Below are 16,285 nucleotides of genomic sequence, written 5' to 3'. Positions count from 1 at the left end.
CCGCACCCCCCTCACCTCCCTCAGCCCCCTCGCGGCCCCCAAGCTACCCAGCTCGCTCCTCCCGGGCGCCAGCGGCTCACGCCCACCCGGCCAGCCGGGCGCGCAGGCGCAGTGCGTCATCGGCCTGCGCCGCCCCGGCGGCTCCAGCTCCGGCCTACTCCGGGCGCGGCGGGAGCGGGTAGGAGCGCGCGGTGCTGCTGTCTTTCCAGTCTAACCCTGCCGGAAAGGGAGCGTCGGAGTCGGGCTGACGTGCCCAGGAAGAGAGACTCCAGCAGGCGTAGGGCCGCACTCACGATTTTTCCCGTGGCCTCCTAGTGGTTGCGGTTGCTTGAGGGCCGTGGAGAAGACCACGATTAAAGTCTCCGCTGTCAAACCGATTCGCCGCATCTAAGTGCCCTCGGGACGAGGCTGTAGGCGGCGCCTGACAGCCCGGGAACCCGCAGTGAGGTGCCGTCAGGGCAACCTGTACCTGCAGGGCCCGGGAAGCCTCACGTGCGGTCCTCGCCCCGCTGCAGGAGTTCGGGTCCAGCCTCAGGAGGAACATCCCGCCCCCGCCCCAATCCAATCCTGTGAGCGCCGAGGAGGCGGATGAGCGCGCACCGCGAACCGAGGTGTCCCCTTCTTCCAACCTGTTGGCGTCGCCTCCCGCCTCCAGGGGTAGCGGCTGCGTCGCGGCAGCACCCTTCATCCTCGACCACTTCTAGCGGGCGCACCCCCTCGCCGCTCACCGGGTGGGCCTCCCCCAGCCTTAGTACCGAGTCGGCCTTCATGGCGATCTCCCCGCGAAGCCTCCTCGGCGCAACAGCCGCCGGCCGGAACCTCACTATCCGCGCCGCCGCGGCCTCCGGGACCTGAGGGAGGCGGGGGCCTCTGGGCCCCAGACGAGGCCGCGTGGCCCTGGGCCCGGTCTGCGCCCGCCTTCGATCCGCCAAGCCCAAGGCGTCGGAATTCGGGACCCGCGCGTTTGCTCTCCAAGCCCAGCGTTTGTTTCACTTGGACGGGTGTGTATGGATACAAACAACCACATTTTCTCCAGTTGCGCGTGTGTATGTGTGTGTGAGATAGAGGCAGTTAATCAAATTTTCGCCAGTTGCTTACCCTTCATTTGACAACTGTAAATAAAGTATGAGAAACCTTTTTCTCAAAGAAACAGCATAAAAAAAAATCCAGGCTCACATTAACGATCATTAAAAATGACTTAATTTTCTTTGGGGTTTTTTGAAAGATACTGTAAGTGAAAAGAGCTACAAATATTTTGAAGCACGCACTGATTTATAATTAAGATTGGAGGGATGATTTGGATATGGAAAACAGAATGATGCCGAAGATAAAGAAGGGGCAGGAAGAGCGACTGAAGTCTCAGACGTAGGGAAGAAGGAAAATGAGACTTCATGGAATAACACCTTCATCTTGTGGTTTTTCTCAGATACTGGTCTGTAGGTTGAAATCCCCTAATCTTTCCTAATTTAAGCATAAATGTAGCGTAATTTAGGCTTTTAGAGAAATTAATGATTGTTACAGCTCTAAACAGAATAATTTTTCCTTGCATCCTGACGTGTACTGATGAGGGCTGTCCAGTTTGTAGGTATTGATGTTAAATATAAAATGTGTATTAACCATTCTTGCTGAATTAGTCAAGTAGGCACCTTTGTAAAAGCCATTTTGATATAACAAATTTCACAAGACGAAATCGTTTCTGAAATGCTACTTATTTTATTTAGGAAAGCAGTTTTTATCTGAATCATACAAAGACTATATGAAATCCATTAAAAGTTCTCAATACTTACAGACTTAACATTGTTCATTTTCCTACCATTGCTGCATATGAGGTTAAGGAAACATTTTTTCCATAAAAGCGAAATAGGTAACTCTGTGTAACTATATAATAATGTTTTTTCAAATAGGATTAATCAATGGATTGCAGCATTTTTAAAGTTGCACACATTATAATTGGGCGAATGCTGTTGTTTTAGATTACATCTGTTATTCCAGAGCTCTGAAACAGGTAAACATTGTTAAATGCCGACAGTATGCAGGAGGCCTCCTTAAGAATCAGTATCAGAGGTAACCCATGTTGCTGGTACCCAGTGAGGCTCCTCCTGAGCCTTCTGAACTTCAGACAACAACTGAGCACATGCATCTTGCAAGTTGTCATTCACAATCATGTGATCAAAAAAATGGCCAAACTGAGTTTCCATTTTTTGAGCTAAATCCTCCATCTCTTGTAGATCTTCATCCTTCAGGAGAAATGGAAAAATATGGAGAGCACAGACTGAATAAGAATAGAAATGTTCTCAGTTTGTTTTGCTGTTACATTCAGTACAAAGCTATATATTAAAACAGATCAAATAAATATCCTCTATTCTGAACTACAAAATTTGTATTTCTATCTTTAGTTGTACTTAATGTCTCTCTGATCAAGACTTTGCAAAAGTGAATAATGGTTGGTAAACAGATCCAATACCTTCAACTTCCCATTTGGACTTAAATGATCTTATTCTATTACCTTAAACACTTGAAGCCCTCAAACCATATAAAAAAAAATTAACCAGTTACATGTAAGTAACACACAAATTTCAAATGAACATTAATCTGATAAGAATGACATTATTTTGCAGAAACAAAATGGCCACTTTCAACATGAGGATAATGTCTATAAATTAGGCATACCTAAATTACCCTTTGCTCCATGACTTAATTTACCTATAATACTGTCTATACTATTATGAAATGTTCATCCAGTGAAGGTCATTTGGCCCTTGGTTGGTACTAATGCATTAAATTCATTGCTGTTATTTTCTTATTTGTCCACAACCATTAAAATGTACAACTTGTTGCCAATGCAATCATAAACACAAATACAAATGTAGGCACTGAAATCTTGTGGCAGTACTTCTTTACAAGAGACCATATACATGATTCAGAAATAATTTTGTCAATTTGTTTAGATTGTCATATAAATGAGAACACAATCTTAAATTTCTGTAAGACATAGAGACTATCTCCATGGACTCCACTGTCTGAAATGCAAACTGAAGAATAAGACTTTTCTAAGAGTAGTCATTGAAAAAAAATAAAGATAAAAATGACAGATAAAGAATAACATACGCTGATGGACAGTGACTGTGAAGGGGTATGTGGGGGGGACTTAGTGAAGGGGGGAGCCTAGTAATCATAAAGTTCTTCATGTAATTGTAGATTAATGATACCAAAAAAAGAACAATATAAAAAAATACCTTGTGTTCACTTCTGTAGTACATGTACTAAAATTTGTCAATACAGAGATTAGTGTGGCCCCTATGCAAGGATGATAAAACAAATTCATGAAGTGTTCCATATGTTTCAATTTTGCAAGATGAAACTAACATTCTGGAGATCTGTTTCACAATGTGAATATACTTAACACTACTGAACTGTACAGTTAAAAATGCTTTACATGGTAAGGCTTATATTTTATGTATTTTTTATCACACAAAATAAGTGAATACAATATCTATAGGTGACAGTTGGGTGCATTCACATGTAAAAGTTCATTGAGCTGAACACTTAGGATTTATACATCTTGCTGAATGTATATTATGACTTAAATATTTAAGGTGGATTTAATGAAAAAAATACGTAACACTGGAAATAAAATCATCTATACTAGGAAGGGTTCACTGATTAATCCCGCCTGGCTTTATCCATCTCTTTAATAATTAAGAGATGGAGGCTCTAGAATCAAAATTCAGCTCTATTACTACCATGATCATTAAATAACATCTTTTATGTTAAAAAATGTATATATAAAGATATCTCATAGAAGACAAGTATCTCTGGCATCTTACTACATTGATGGACAGTGAGTGGAGTATGGGGCGGTACTTGATAATATGGGTGAATGTAGTAAGCACATTGTTTTTCTTGTGAAACCTTCAGAAAAGTGTATATCAATGATACCTTAATAAAAAAAAGATACCTCATATTACAGATAAGATGCATTCACTAGAACATTTTTAAAGCACACCCTCAAGTGTTTACATAAGATCAATAATACATTTTAAATATATCAGGCTTGCATATACCCGATTTCTGTATGGCTTTGCAAACTGGCTTGAGATTCTTTTTTTTAAACTAGACTTGAAAAAAGAAAAACCATAAGAGTATCATCATAGCATTTATTAAACTTGATTTTAATATCTATAAATGATGTCCAGTAAAGAGGATAAATGATAAAGGCATTATTCCTTAGAAACAAAAATTATATTCCTTCATACAGGGATGCTATGGAAACAATACACTGATTTGTGACTAGGGAAAAAAAACCAACACATTTATCCACTTTCTCTGTAGCTTACCTTGAATTTCATATCCACAAAGTACTCTGTAATTATCTTGGCATTTTTCCGAGATTGCTTCATATGACTCACATTAGATGGCTTTATAAATATGACATAGGGCTTCAGTTCATGGGTTCTAGCTGCTTGAATACCCTGCACAGAAAAATAAATGCACATTTAAAAACAGAAGTCTTAGTTTTTAGAGTCAACATGAATGTTCTCAAAATTTCTAAGACCAAAACAAGCAATTATTTTTAGCCAGACTGTATTCTCAAGTGCCCTCAAGTCCTCATCTCTAAAAAAAAAAAAACCTCTAATAATGAAGAGATGGAGGCTCTAGAATCAAAATTCAGTTCAAATCCTGTCTCTTACTCTTACTAGCCATGACACCCTTACCGAAATCTGACAACAGGATTCTATACATAATCTCACAAGACAAGGATAAAAACAAAGGATAAAAACAAGGATAAAAGATTAGGTCAGATTTCACCCTCACTTCCGTTTCTTCTTACTATCTCACTTGGATACTACTGACATCTTCACACTGACTACCAGTTTTGACCCAAGTAAGAACAAATATCTTGTTTTGATCCTCTTTAGCACACATGGTATATTTTAAAATAACTGCTGTAAACACAAAGAAAATACAAGTATCATAAAAACTGGAGCTACACATTGTATGTTCTTTATCTTACTTTAACTTACTCGTGCTTCATATCGTCTCATGGAGGTAGCTGTAGATAAGACAGCATCTATAGTGAGGTTTCTCCTCACCTCTTGTATAAAGCAACATCTTAGTCCCTCCACAAGTTGCCATGATGCCTTTGGGATTAAGGTAAAAACAGGATTCTAATTTTTCTTTATGGCCATGCTGTCAGTTCTGTTTTTGTGTCTAAGAAGCAATTCTCCCTCCCTACTGAAAGATAAGATATTGGCAATTGATCCCTTGTGTAAGATTCTGGCCCTTAGGTATGGTGGTAGGTAGTCTTATCCTTAAAGTGCTAACTTTAAGTGAAATATCTCAACTACCACCTACAGCATGTACACAAAATAGATGACATTCACTCATTACTTTGGAGAAATTATAAATATTACACCACAGACCCACCTGAGGCTCTAAGTCCATGACACAGATCTTTCCTTCATCAAGGACGGCTTTAACAGCATCCACACTGGTGCCATACAAGTGGCCTTTGTACTCACCATACTCGAGCATCCTGCAAGGGTGGCACAAGGAAAAGAAGAGCTCTTTCTACAAATAAAATATTAGGAGCAGTAGCATGAAGATAAACTCCAGCAAAATAGAATCTAGATTTGTGGACTTTGCTAGCACTGAAACAATTAGTGGATATTTGACAGGAGAAAAAAACATTAGGAGATCTAGGACTTAACTACTCCAAATTCTCTAAAATCTGTAACGCTATTCCTCTCCCTCTTTGAACCCAACAAGTTGGTGTATCAGTATATCAATTTACATTTCCTTGCTTAACTCTTCAGAAACAAGAGTAATTACGCCAAGAAGCTTTGAATAATGCATAAAAATAGGGAATCTATTTGGAATGTAAAACAACCAGGGTTGAGAATCAAATTCTGATTACCTGTCTAGCTTACCTGTGACTGTACATGAGGCTTTCAAATGTTTCCTTTGACACATAGTGATACTCACGCCCATCCATTTCATAACTCTTTTTGGAACGAGTAGTGTCTATCAAAAAAATGGAATTTTTGAAAAGGTTTTAGACTCTTCAAATGTTTTGATTTATTACAATATGCATTTAGTTAAAAATGTCCAATCAAAATAAATAACTGAGTAAACAGATAAGTAAATAAAATGCTAGAACCAAGAAGAGGAAGTCTGAATTGGTGAGAAAGGAAGTAGAAGTTCTCATATAAAAAATCAGTTAATTCTAAACCTTTATTAAATACTCCTGGTGTGGACAAGAATGAATTAGCTATTAAATTAGATAGTGAGGCCCTAAGGGAACACTCACTCTTACTTCAAAACAGGCACTAGTGAATTATGAGTGAGCCCTAAGATTCCTAAAGGACTCTGGGGAGCAATTCCAGCAATATCTTATGTTTGGATAGTACACTTCCAGAGATCTCATGTCATCCTTTACACCCATAGCTAGGTGAAATATCATTACCCGTAGTTTACTGATAAGTAACTAAAAACTTTAGAGAATAACTGACTCGCTCATGTACATCAGACTAATGAAAAGCCAAGTTGACAACAACAACTGAGGCATTCTGACTCCTCCTGGACTAACATTTTCTACCACACAGGAGTGTCTCAGATTTTAAATGGAGAAAGCTCATGACAGTCTGTGTTCTTGCCTAGATACATTAATATCCAAGTGAGATGGTTGATTAGTTTTAGAAATCTCCAGAAGAGAAGATTCATGGAGTCTGGGTTCAGCCCAGTTCTTTGATATGACCATGTTGATTACAGATTCTTCAATTTAAATAGCACCTGGTTTAGAACATAGGACTTCACTGTATACCTAAAAGTGATTCATTGTTTGCTCACTCATTTATTCAACTAATGTGTACTGAGGGCCTATGTTCCAGCTATCATATTAGGTTCTTAGAACACAAAGATGAATAAGACAGAGTTCCAACCTGTGTCCCATGTACTGTATACTGGAAAGCTACTAGTCCCTTAAACTGCATTACAACAAATTCCCCTTATTCATAAAAAGTTTGTGCATTTGCATCTCACAAAGTCTGAGGATGAAATAGGTCAATGCCTGATGATATCATTACATGGACATGACCAAGTAAGAGCTTGAAACAGGCCATAAATAATAAAAGGAGTTGTGAACATTCAAGAGGCTCAAAAAGCAAATGTCATCTGGGGGTCATTTTTGTTTTTTTCATTATACAAGCCTCTCTACAGATCCTTAGAGTGCCTACAGTTAGGCTACTTCTATAGCTTTGTACTAAAAAAAATTGCAGTAAAACACTAACACTCAGGTCATAGCAAATTATGTTAACATAAACCTAAACTGACCCCTTCTCCTTGGCTTCTACTGGACTATATTTTACGTGTAGGATAAAGTCTGTGAATTCATACGTAACTCAAGGTCGGACTTTCAGGGGTTTCCCTAAGTTTCTGTCTCTTGCCTTGACAACAGGAAGCACCTACACATTCATCCTACCATAGATTTATTTCTACTCACAGATTCATATAAAATTATTTGTGCATATATTAAAATTTTTTAATTAAAAAAGAGAGATATGGCATTTGAAGAGCCAAGCACAGTGCTGGGAAGATGGTAAGTACTGAATGAATGTTAGCTGTTATAAATATGAGTTTTATATTCATAAATACTAGCTTTCCTGAAAGGAACTATCATTAAGAAATAGAAAAAGGTCACCTTTTAAAAACCTAGCTAGCTAGATGCCAGGAAATCAGTTCCCTCTATTAAGAGAAATATAGTTATAAATATGAAGGACTATCCCTTGTGTCTTATGTTTTTACAACAGAGATGGTATGACATAAGTGAGATCAGTGTGTCTGCAAAGGCACAAAAAATTTTACCAGAACATGAACTGCTATGAAAGAAAAACTAAACATACGTGGCACAGCACTTTGAAAGCAGTTAGGATTAAGTTCAATGAGTTGTCTCCTCAGTTCATTTACTCCAACACCAGAAGGTCCTAAACATGAAAAGTCACATACAGAAGTCATTAGACGTGTACAAATAGAATTTTGTGGTGCAATCATCCTTTCAGTCCTTCTATTGAAGGAACTTGGGAGCAAACGTTTTTAGGGAAATTATATTGCTTCTCTTCCTACAAATTGGAACTACAGAAAACTCTTAGGAATTTTCCTGGTTGCCCAGAGAATAACCCATACTTCTTCAACATTCATAAATGAGCTAGGGAATTGCAGTAAACTGTTACCCCCACAATCTATCTCATCTTGGACACTGTGAGCATTCTCTGGCCTCGTTTCAGATAATCTGAGACACCCTGGCTTTCTTTTTCAAATGAAGTTTCTATCATGTCACAGCCCAGAAATCAGCCGCCACCCTTGCAGGTCTTGTGACTCGTAGAAGTCAGGAGCACATTTCTTGAGTCACCCCCCCCACGTGCAACAGAGGCGGGCCTGACATTCAGTTACATGGAGTCCATGCTTAGGATACCATGCTAGGTTGAATGCTCTTCTTTTGCCACCTTGAAGTCTTAATCTTAATCACTTTCTAACAAGAGGCACTTTCTAACTTGAAGGAAGCAAGTTATTCATTTTTCACCGGGCCCTGCAAATTATGGTCCTGGTAGCTGGTCCTGGCTGTAAGGCATATTGTACTGTTCTGCGGGGGCCTGAGCCCCTGATCACAACTGGAATACACAAGAAGATGGCAGTCAGAGGTAAGTCATTACAGCTGCAGGGACGAGCTTTGCAGAGATCTTGGTCCCCAAAGCAGGTCACCGTAGCACTATCTGCCTTGTTCTTTAGTACCAAAGATACAGTCCAGAAGATTTTTAGACACTTTTCTAAAAGAGATGGTTACAAATTTCTTAGGAAAATGGGTCTTGAGGATTTTTATTTCTAATACAGACTAATGATCCAATATGGGGGATTGGATTTCATCTCTGCTTACAGAACAAACTCTAAACACACACACACACACACACACACACACAATCTGTCATAACCTCATCATAATACACCACAGCCATATACACCATGGCGCACCGCATTTAACTGCAGGCAATAAAAGCATGATACAACAGCTTTTTAAATAAACATACACATATAAAACAGGCTTTTTTTTAAGGCCTTCATATGGGGACTCCTGCTGAAGAGTTCTACTTTTACCACTACTCCCAACGCACAACTATCGAATCTAGAAGGAAATCGTCACCGCGCACGAGGAGGGACACTGCCCGCAGGGACGCACCCACGAGCACTACGAGGCGGTGCTTGTCCGAAGGGCGGCGCTGGTAGCTCACCACCTCCTCGTAAGGGGCGCGCGGGGCACCGCCGCCGCTGGGGGCGCAGGACACACTGGCGCGCGGCCGGCTGAGGTGGGCCCTCCGGCGACAGAGGCGCATGCTGCGGCGGAAGCCCGCTGGGGAGGGAACGCAAGAGCCAGGGCGGGAGACATTACTTCTCACTTTAGGCTTGACGGAGCGTGCGTGACTGTGCTGACAAGATGCTAATTAGTACCGTTATGTCTCTGAAGGGAGAAAATAGGAAGCAATATGAAGGAAAAATTACCAAACCCCCCTTCTGTGACCGCTAAGTTGTACCCGGCGCCCACTGTGCGCGGGACATAGTATCAGATGCCGGGGATGTACTGATCAACGAAATCAAGCCGATTTCCGCGTGAAATTTGCATTTTAGGGAGGAGGAGAGACAAAAATACGTGCGTAGAGGAAGGGTTAGTGTACGGAGTGACAGGGAAGCTTCTTCAGGTGGGCAGCTCACTTGAAGTGTCTCTGAAAAGTGATGATGAGCAGATGTCTGAATGAAGTCATGGGGTCAGGTGAGGAGGCATCTGGGGGAGAAGCAACCCAGGCTGAGGGAACAGCAACAGCAAAGGTGAAGAGAAAGGAGGGTGCTTGGAGGGTCTGTGGAAGGGCAGGCGGCGGAGCAGCTGTTGGGTAGCAAGCGGTAGGGAGGGTGTAGGAGATGGGGTTGGAGAGGCAGTGGGAGGGGCCCCACAGGGGCTCAGCAAAGTGTGGGGTTGGGGTCAGCGTGGGATGGGGTGTCATTGGGAGACGTGTGGAACATGATATAAGTTTCTGGAGACTTCCTCTGGTTGCTGTGGGGAGGATGTAAACTGAGGGACACTAAGTGCAGGTGCAGGGGCTACCGCAGTGACCCAGATGAGGGAGGATAGTGGCTCAAGCCAGGTGGAAACAGCAGAGCCAGCTGATGACTCACATTTTTTAGATGGATACACTAAGACACAGGCAGGCTGGCGGTTGATCACAACTGTGTGATCCCCAGAGTTGGACATCTTAGTTGTGATTTCCAAACTCCTTGAATCCTGCTTAATCTGCCTACAGAATCACAGGGTTTTCTGGTATTTTTTGAGCTGTTCCCAAGTCTACTTAGTAGATATGGCTAGGGACTGAGTGTGCATATATAAACACACACACACTTACATCTATATCTGTATCTCTATATGTTGAAAACCGTGAGTTCACACCAACACCTACACTGTGTTAGTTCAACATTACAGGATTAATTCTAGCTACACACGCACCCACCCCTTTCCATAACAGTGAGAAACCTGGCTCTTATCGTCAGTACATTTACTTTCTGTACCAATCAAGAGCACCTGTACAGGATCGGCAAATGAGCAGTATCTGCAGCCTGGCAGAAAGTGTTAGAGCCTGAGCTAGACGGAGGCCATCTTTGCAGAGTATGTGGCATCGCAGAGCCCAGTGATGTCAGCTGCCCATCTCACTTCACTCTGGCTCTGACAACCTAAGTGCATCTGGCCACCGTCATCCCCTGCGGAGGGGCCCTCCTCAACCTGCTCCGACTCTGACACCCCACCTAGGATGCTTCTTCCCCACCTTTCTGCAGATGCCTACTGTGTTCAGCCTGCTTAATGGCTTTGGAGCTGAATCATTCTGGAAGTGATGCAGAAAGGTGGTTCCACGTTTTCTAAAATCTCCTTCAGTGATTCCAGGGTGCATCCAGGCCTGGGAACCCACATTCTACTTTACAGAGCCTGTGGCCCTGCTGTTCTCCCATTGTCTCATGGAGGAGGAAGCCTGGTGTGGTTGTTAATGAGTGTTGCCTGGTCCCTCAGAAAGCTCTGCCCAGTTAACAGATCATGGAAATGTGGCCATAAAAACTAAGTCAGAGAATTGGTCTCTTTAGAATAAGATAAGTATGTTATGGAAGAGTCTGAAAGAAAACAAAAGATGTGTTTTATGAATAAGAAAGAAGTAGCTGGTGGAAACCAGATGATCAGTACATCAAAGTATTGAACAAAATAAATAAATAAATAAATGTAAGATAGAGGGAAATCAGAACAAGTAACAAGTTTAGAAACGAAAGAAGCTTTCACAACAGTGTCAGGCTGATATAATCTAGCAATATAACTTAGCTAAGACTCACCTGTTATTAATCATCACCTACCGATAAAGAACTTCTGACCATAGCCAACAAATTCCTCCTTGTCTGAAACACAGAGAATGGCAGAAACAGAATACATGGAGGAGGAAAAATTTACTTAGAATAGATGCATGAAATTATCTTCAGATCTTCAAGTGACACTATTTCAGTAGATGGCAGCACAACTGAATTTATCCTTGAGTGGCTTATTGAAGAATGTCCTAGTACTTTCCTTCCTATCACATGCAATGAACTATACAGAAACATGCTGCAGAATTTTAGCAATCCACTGAAGTTATAAGAAAGATATTGAGTCATAGTGAAAACATAAAGTTAGGTATATGGTTATTTTTACCATGCCCAAAGAAAACTGATTTTTAAGAAGGAAATAGATATACTGGCTCTGGCTTTAACTTATAGATAGGGTGCTCTGCAGATCCTATAATTAATTTCTTGGTTAGAGATGTTTTATTTTCTCCCTTATAAAATGGGTTATTCTGTATAAAATTAGTGTTTTGCTCTATGACTGCAAATTATTTCTGACTGTCCAGGAATCTGAGAGCAAAAGTGAGAAAAATTGTGTCCAGCAGGTCTGAAACATTTAGAGCTTAGAGCTTGTTTAAACTCTTGTCTCTGCTTTCACTGGGGTCTCAGAAAAGCTGTTATAAACTCCAGGAGAAAAGTTATAAAAATATCATTTCCAAATTACTTTTTACTGATCTACATTCCTTTTCACTTCAACAACTCTGTTCTGATTATTAAAATACTACATGAAAAACATTTGTTCATTGAATGAACTGACATATACAGCCTTTTTTTCTTAACTTTTTTTTAAAACACATTTTAAAATATAAAGAAAACATATCAATACTAATTTCATCTTCTGGTAAATAAGCACATTTTTCTAATGAAACCATGTCAATTAGTTTAAAAGGACATGTTGACTTAGGGATCTATTCATAAAGCTTAACTACTTTCATTGTTCATTTTTAATTATTTTCTATCAAACTTAGTATCTCATTATTGATTTCACTCTTAAAATATGTACCTTAAAATGTATCCTGTCAAGCATTCACACTGAGGCACTGAAGGATCTTAAATATAGCTCTATTTGACTTACTCGGGAACTAAAAATGAACAATTACCTTCTGAAAGTTCCTCTGGATATTTGGGTAAGTGAAGAAACAGACATGAAAAAGTTAAGCCTTTAAGAAGATCAAGTTGGCTATCAAATAAAGACAAATGACAAAAGTAAGGCATTGATATCACCCTCACAGAAAGTTGTAACCGGGGTAAGACCTGACAAGGCCCACAGCTGGGACTCAGAAACTCATCGGATCTGACTACAACTCAGAGGACAGTAAGTTTCTCTGCAAGTTGCTTATCTAGACTGCCTGAAGGCTTTTTTATCCCTGCACACTCCTCCCTACTTAGTTGGCACAAACTGAGGCCTGAAAGAAATGATATGAACGCAACAGACTTGAGCCTCCTTTCTCCTCTGCCAGAGGCCATGTTGCTGAAGGCCCAGGAGGAGGAGGGCATGGTGGGAGGGGCACTGGGGCAGGCAGGCAGCAGCTTCTGGGCTGAGGTCTGCACTCCTTACCCCTCCCTGGGTCCTGTCACACATTTCCATCTCCAGCTGGCCCCTTAAAGACAGGTGGAACTGAACACAAAGCATACTGTTTTCTTTGTTTTCTAGACATCTTGAAACAATCATCTTTCCTGTTGGTTTTTTTGAATGGCATTCCGAATTAGGCTACACCACTACCTCCCAGAGAAATTCAAGAAGGTCACATGAGACTTCAGAGAAGACTTGAGACCAAAACTGAGGAAATTTAACTGCCCATTAAGTTCTCTAAGTAACAGAATAAAGCATCATGAATGAACATCCAGAGCTGTTTACTTGTTTGGTGTTAAGTGCTCCTTAACTGAGCTCCTAAGTGAGCCAGGTTTGGAATATACTTGGAGTTCTCACTCTTTAAACTAAGGTGAGTCCTGAAGGGGTGCTTCACTAAAGGGGAGTGACTAAAGGCAGCATCCTGCTTTCCTCTGTGGTGCTGTTATTAGAGAACAGCTAAAATGCCCTTTGGGAACAAGATTTCACAATAATACTAGCTTAACATTCAAGAAGCACTTACATTCTAAGCACACTACCTATATAAATAATTTTCCTACTTTAGATGTGGGGCAACTGAAGGGCAGAAAGGTGAAGTAGCAGAGGACCCAGTTAGTGAGGAGTGGACCAGGAATCGTACTTGGACAGCTTGGCTCCCGTCCTTGGCCTTAACTACTTCACAACACCGCCTGTCCTCTCACAGGTGCCACAGATACTTGAGCCCCAGCCCCAGCTTTAGCATGCTGAGTGTTGTCCAGTGAAATTGTGAGTTGACCAAAGCAAAGACGGATGACTATAACCCAGAGGAATTAAAAGCTAAACCAGTCCCAAACATTGAGTCAAGTGTAGATACCCCCAACAGGCCAACTATCTTACTGAAAATAGGAAGTTTTGAAACATTGTAAATGGTAAATAGATAATTTAGGGGAGTAATTTCAACTCCATCTGTCTCAATGCCATTGTTTTTATAACCCACATTTGTTGCGATCTCTACTCTTATGTTATGTGTCATTAATAACGAATAACATATTAAAGAAAAAGAAAATAATTGGTTTGGAATAGACAACTCACTTTCCAGTTTATTTACCAGAGTAGTTTATTCCAGTGTGGAGTAGACAAAATGTGTGGAATCAATTATTCAATAATTGCAGGGCAATGCCTTTATTCTGTTAAAATGTCTCTCTCCATAATGACTGTCCTCTAAACCATTGGTCTTTTTGTTTTGTCTTGCGAAAACTTACATCACTATTGTGTATTAAAGAACTACTCATTGATATTATTTTTGTAATACATTTTGCCCAGCAGGACATTGAAAAGCTACTGCAGGGTAGTCTCACACTGCAGGGCATACAGAATTTCTCATTCCCACCAATGGAGGGCCAGTAGTGCCACCATCAGTGTAACAATAAAAAAATGTCCCTACAGAATCCCAAAATGTCCTTAATGAGAAGCACTAGTTAAGGTGAAGTTTACAATATCTTAACTGTACTGCTGAGATATTGAAACAATTATTGCATCATATTCCTAAATATGTATTTAAATTATAACAAAATTTGTAATACACTTTTAAAAGTCAGTATCAAATACTCATCTTCTACTTACCAGATTCAAATGTTTCTTCATCTATGGTTTCCCATGGAGGCAAAAAACCGGAAGTGTCATTATAGTACAATACTAAGTCGATATTTTAACAATCTAATCCCCTGACTCTAAGTAAGCCTTCAATGAGATATATGATATTAAGCAGTTGGGCTATGATGGTATGTAGGGATGCTGCAGGAGCTTCAAAAAAAATAAATAAAATACAAAATAGAACATACAAAATAAAAAAGAGGCTCAGAGAGAAGGGAAATGTGAAATGATGCAGAAAACTCCAATAGATCGTCAGATATTGCATATCTACTGTGAGAGGGCTTGCAGATACAGGTGGGAGGTGCCCTGTCTGAGATTTGCGGTTTCACAAGCCAGGGGACTGGCAAGGAGAATGAGTATATGAATGATTTGTTTGGGTAGGCTTGTTTAGGCGACTGGGAAAGATTTTATATAAACCAACTTTCTCACCAGTTAAGACAACTCTTTTTACTGTTTTGAAGACATATTAAGGATTAAGAAACTAGAATTTATTTGGAGAGCAATCTGAAATACATAAGCAACATTACCAGGGCCCACATCCTTGGCTCATACAATGCTGCATCAGAGTTATACTCACACGTGTGAAATGTTACATTCAAAAGCCATTCACTGTAACATTGTTTTTATGATAGGAAAGACTGGGCATAACTCAGTTGTCTATCAAGAAGCTATTATAAAAATGCACAATAACTTTTTTAACCAATTAACTGTTTCAAAAAAAATAAGAAAAGGCTCTTTATCGTACCAAGATGGATTTATCTCCAAGGTCTATAATGTTAAGTAAAAAAAACAGGATAAAAACAGTATGTATCTTGCACCATAAAAAAGGGTTTTAAAAAATAAAAGGTGTTTAAAAAGAAAACGTGAGGATGAGGGTGGAGGAGAGGAGAAAATATATACATCATGGCTTTTATATGCACTGAATATGTCTGGAGGGATATGGAAGAAATGGAGAGCAATTATTGCCTCAAGAAAGAAAACTGAGTAGGGGACCCAGTAAAGACAAGAAGTTTTTACAGAATATACTTTGTAGTTTTCTGAATTTGGGAATATATGAATGTATTATGTAATAAAAACTTTTAATTAAAATTATAGAATGGAAATGAGTTTGAACAACAGAATGTATACTTGGTAAAATAAAGATAGTATCAACATTATTCTGGAGTTGTTGTGGGAAGAATATGTGAATCTTTGAAATACCCACTATTGAAGGATTTCATATGATTCTTTAATTTCTAAAAACTAGATTAACCCATAAAGCCAAGACAAATTCACCTGTTAGACTAAAGACTCTCCAACTAGTCTCCCAATAAAACCCTAGTGATTCTTGAACCAACCTTAGATCTGTCAGGAAATTTGAAAAATCTTTTCCCAATTCACAAATAACTTTACATATAAAATGTAAACAAGTTTTCAGGTTTCTCAAAAATTTGGAGCCAATACTACTTACCTCTACTACAGTCTATCAGAAGATGGTATCAGACAGTAGCAAGATATGTACATTTTTAAATTTGATATCTCAATATTTCATGTTTCACAAAGAGTAGGGTGGTTTCAAGATTTCCGCCTGAATGTTACTGATGTAACATCTATGTGTTCCTGTGATGATTTCCATGATACTGCTTTCTAGAA

General features: G+C 39.9%; 1 protein-coding gene and 1 non-coding gene across 2 annotated transcripts in view; one reads left to right on the top strand and one right to left on the bottom strand.

Moving 5' to 3' along the window:
* Nucleotides 1-1,823: 1,823 nt before the first annotated feature.
* The window catches only part of MPP4 (MAGUK p55 scaffold protein 4), a 35,054-nt gene continuing 20,592 nt past the window's right edge, over nt 1,824-16,285 (bottom strand). The window contains exons 13-21 of the mRNA XM_017655730.3: nt 14,624-14,644; nt 12,552-12,566; nt 11,431-11,472; nt 9,230-9,400; nt 7,902-7,982; nt 5,931-6,024; nt 5,428-5,536; nt 4,338-4,472; nt 1,824-2,237 (exon numbers count right to left, since the gene is read on the bottom strand). Coding sequence (XP_017511219.2) covers nt 2,046-2,237; nt 4,338-4,472; nt 5,428-5,536; nt 5,931-6,024; nt 7,902-7,982; nt 9,230-9,400; nt 11,431-11,472; nt 12,552-12,566; nt 14,624-14,644 — 860 coding nt within the window. The 3' untranslated portion in view covers nt 1,824-2,045. The remainder of the gene's footprint in view (nt 2,238-4,337; nt 4,473-5,427; nt 5,537-5,930; nt 6,025-7,901; nt 7,983-9,229; nt 9,401-11,430; nt 11,473-12,551; nt 12,567-14,623; nt 14,645-16,285) is intronic.
* LOC118970708 (U6 spliceosomal RNA) lies at nt 3,240-3,343 on the top strand. The gene has a single exon (XR_005058764.1). It is a non-coding gene; the product is annotated as a U6 spliceosomal RNA (small nuclear RNA).

This window comes from Manis javanica, chromosome 12, assembly GCF_040802235.1.
Source record: "Manis javanica isolate MJ-LG chromosome 12, MJ_LKY, whole genome shotgun sequence".
NCBI lineage: Eukaryota > Metazoa > Chordata > Mammalia > Pholidota > Manidae > Manis > Manis javanica.
The sequence above is the reverse complement of the archived record's forward strand: the minus strand, read 5'-3'. Positions and strand labels throughout refer to the sequence as shown.